General features: G+C 60.0%; 1 protein-coding gene across 1 annotated transcript in view; it reads right to left on the reverse strand.

Annotated features, from left to right (window-relative positions):
* Positions 1-2,847, reverse strand: part of PHF24 (PHD finger protein 24) — a 10,139-nt gene that overhangs the window by 928 nt on the left and 6,364 nt on the right. The window contains exons 3-5 of the mRNA XM_007947027.1: positions 979-1,057; positions 490-689; positions 11-48 (exon numbers count right to left, since the gene is read on the reverse strand). Of these exons, the coding sequence (XP_007945218.1) occupies positions 11-48; positions 490-689; positions 979-1,057 (317 nt within the window). The remainder of the gene's footprint in view (positions 1-10; positions 49-489; positions 690-978; positions 1,058-2,847) is intronic.

Below are 2,847 nucleotides of genomic sequence, written 5' to 3' on the forward strand. Positions count from 1 at the left end.
ACGGGCTCGCTCTCGCTCCTTGACTGTCAGAAGCCTCAGCAGAGAGTTCTGGGGAGGAAGAGGCAAATTCAGATCCTGGAGGTGAAAGTATTTTAACTATCAAGGTGCAGAAGCGTCCACCTCCGCCACCGCCTCTGCCGCCTCGGACCGGCCACCCTCAGAAGTCCCCAGAGACTTTCTGGCAGCCCCGCCGTTCACAGTGGGGTCCAGTGCATATCAGTCTTTCTTGGCCATCTTCCCCAGCCTGGGCACCGGATCATCAGTCAGTCACAGGATGGAACCTGAGCTATTCTTGCTAAGGCCCCGCTCACATAGTACCCGGTGCTCCTCCCCCACCCAGCACCCTATGGCCAGGGCATGCCACGGGCACCGAGCCCCACTTTTACCCATCTTAGGTGTCTGGCTCTCATGCTGGACTGCACTCAACGAGTTTTTTAGTTTCAAAAAAGCTTTAAGTACTGTCCAGCGGGTTGGAACGAGAGGCCTCACCTGGGGGCGCAGCTGCTGCAGAAGTAGGAGCGACTCGTGCGACAAGAAGTCGGGCCACTCGATGTGGCCTCGGTGTCCAGGGTCCAGGGCCGCAAACTGGCGGGCTGCCTGCCGCTCTTGTTCCTCACTCAGGGCCCGGTCTCCCCGCTTGGCTGCTTGGTGGCGGTAACGCAGGAAGTCCTCCAGCATCAGGGAGCAATCTGTGGGGAGGCACCCCGTGCTGGCCACACTCACCCTCTGCTCAGCCCCTGGGGTCCACAGCTCAGTCCCAGGGCAGCCTGTGGAGTGGCCAGGCCTGCAGCTCTTGGTCAGTCTCTGTCTGCCAGTCAGGGCAGCTTGGGCTGTGGCCAGGCCAGCAAGTCGGGAACAGGGCCCATTTCCCCCCCATCCCCCAAATTCCAGAATACTCCGTGCATGGCTCAGCCTAGAAAGGGTGAAGGAGAAAGCCGCCCGGCCCCGCTCCCGCCCGCCCGCAGCGCTCAGCCTCACCGGGGATGACGCCGCACCGCTGGAAGGTCTCCGTGAGGCTGTACATCTCCTCCTCGGTGAGCAGCAGGTTGAGGTCGTGCTGGGGAAGGAGGAGGGGCGGAGTCAGTGGTCACGGCGGCCAGGAGGCCAGCGAGAGAAAAGGCTAGGACCCAGAGCGAGGGACACGGGGCTCCCGCGGCCGGCAGCTCGGAGGGCCTCCAAGCTCGGCCTCGCTCAAGGAGGCCGAGCCCTCGGTGGGGCGCTAGCTCAGGGTGGCCCAGGTCTGTGGCAGACTCTAACCCGGGCGCCTGAGTCCAGCCCCGAGTCCCTTTTACTAAAATCATGATTTTCACATCCTCCTCTGAGCTCCCCAGGGATCCTCTGGAAGCGTCTTAGGGAGCAGCTGCAAGAGAGAAGGGGGCTCATGAGGGGCCGGGTTGTGAACCCCAAGAGCACCAAGTCAGGTTTTTGGCTCTGCTATCAGACTGCACTCAGTTTCTAGTTAAGAAAAAAAAAAAAAGTTTATTCCTAGCTCTGCTTCTAGTGGGTTTTGCAAGAGAGGCCAACATGATAAAGTTCCTGAAGCCCAATGAGTTGTGTGTGTGTGTGCTGTAGAAATTTTAATTCCCAAGGAGCCCTTACTTCTTATTAACATTACTGCACAGTCTTTAAGCCGTCAAAGACGCTTTCTTGTAGAAGGCGAATTGGGAGCAGATACTTCACAGGAATTCACTTGGGGATTTCATAAAGAACTTGAGCGTCTGTTCAGTGTACACTGACACGGAGTACGCCAGGCACCAGAACAGTGTCACAGCACCGTTAGACGTGCAAGGCGGCTGGCTGGGGCCTGCGGGGCATGTGGTGTACAGAGCGTGTGCAAGGCGGCTGGCTGGGGCCTGCGGGGCATGTGGTGTACAGAGCGTGTGCAAGGCGGCTGGCTGGGGCGTGTGGGGCATGTGGTGTACAGAGCGTGTGCAAGGCGGCTGGCTGGGGCGTGTGGGGCATGTGGTGTACAGAGCGTGTGCAAGGCGGCTGGATGGGCTGCGGGGTACGCAGGCATGCGCAGAGTGACTGGGCTGGGGTGTATAGGTGTGTGCAGAGTAGCTGGTGTGCAGTGTGCAGGGTGGCTGGACTGGGGTGTCTGGGTGTGTGTAGGGTGGCTGGGCTGGGGTGTGCAGGGTGGCTGGATGGGGTGTGCAGGGTGGCTGGATTGGGGTGTCTGGGTGTGTGTAGGATGGCTGGTGTGTAGTGTGCGAGGTGTGTGCAGGGCGGCTGGCTGGGGTGTGCAGGGCGTGTGCAGGGTGGTTGGTGTGCAGTGTGCGGGGCATGTGCAGTGTGTGGGGTGTGTGCAGGGTGGCTGGACTAGGGTGTGTGGAGCGTGTGTAAGAATTAGGGGAGGAGGTAGGAAGGAGCCTGATCCTGTGGTTTAAGGGGAGTCAGGGAAGGGTTTGAAATGGTGAGCGCCAGTCAGATCCTTGGTGACCACGTAGATTGGAACGGATGAGGACAGCAAGCTCTGAAGGCACGGACAGCAGTGAGGTGGCTGCTGCACTGACAGGTGAGAGGTGAAGGGCCACACCGCACAGAGCGCGCGAGGGGAGAGCGCTGAGCGAGACTGGAAGGGGATTTGCCGGCTTCCTGACTTGAGGCCTGAGGAAGAGAAACGAGGGACCCTGTTCCTCCCAGACAGGAATGCGGGGCGGGCAGGCTTGGGGAGAAACGGAAGCTCACTGTGTGGCACAGTGAATGTGAGGAACCCGCGAGACATCGAGATGGACGAGTCCCAGAGGCCAAAGAAACCTCCATCAGAACATTAGTGTTGAGGAGGTGGCTGTGCCCTTGGGACACAAGGCACCGGGAGGGTGTGCAGTGAGATGGGACACAAGGCAC

This window comes from Orycteropus afer, unplaced genomic scaffold (genome assembly GCF_000298275.1).
Source record: "Orycteropus afer afer isolate SDZICR_OR568_19922 unplaced genomic scaffold, OryAfe1.0 scaffold00174, whole genome shotgun sequence".
In the NCBI taxonomy this organism is placed as follows: Eukaryota; Metazoa; Chordata; class Mammalia; order Tubulidentata; family Orycteropodidae; genus Orycteropus; species Orycteropus afer.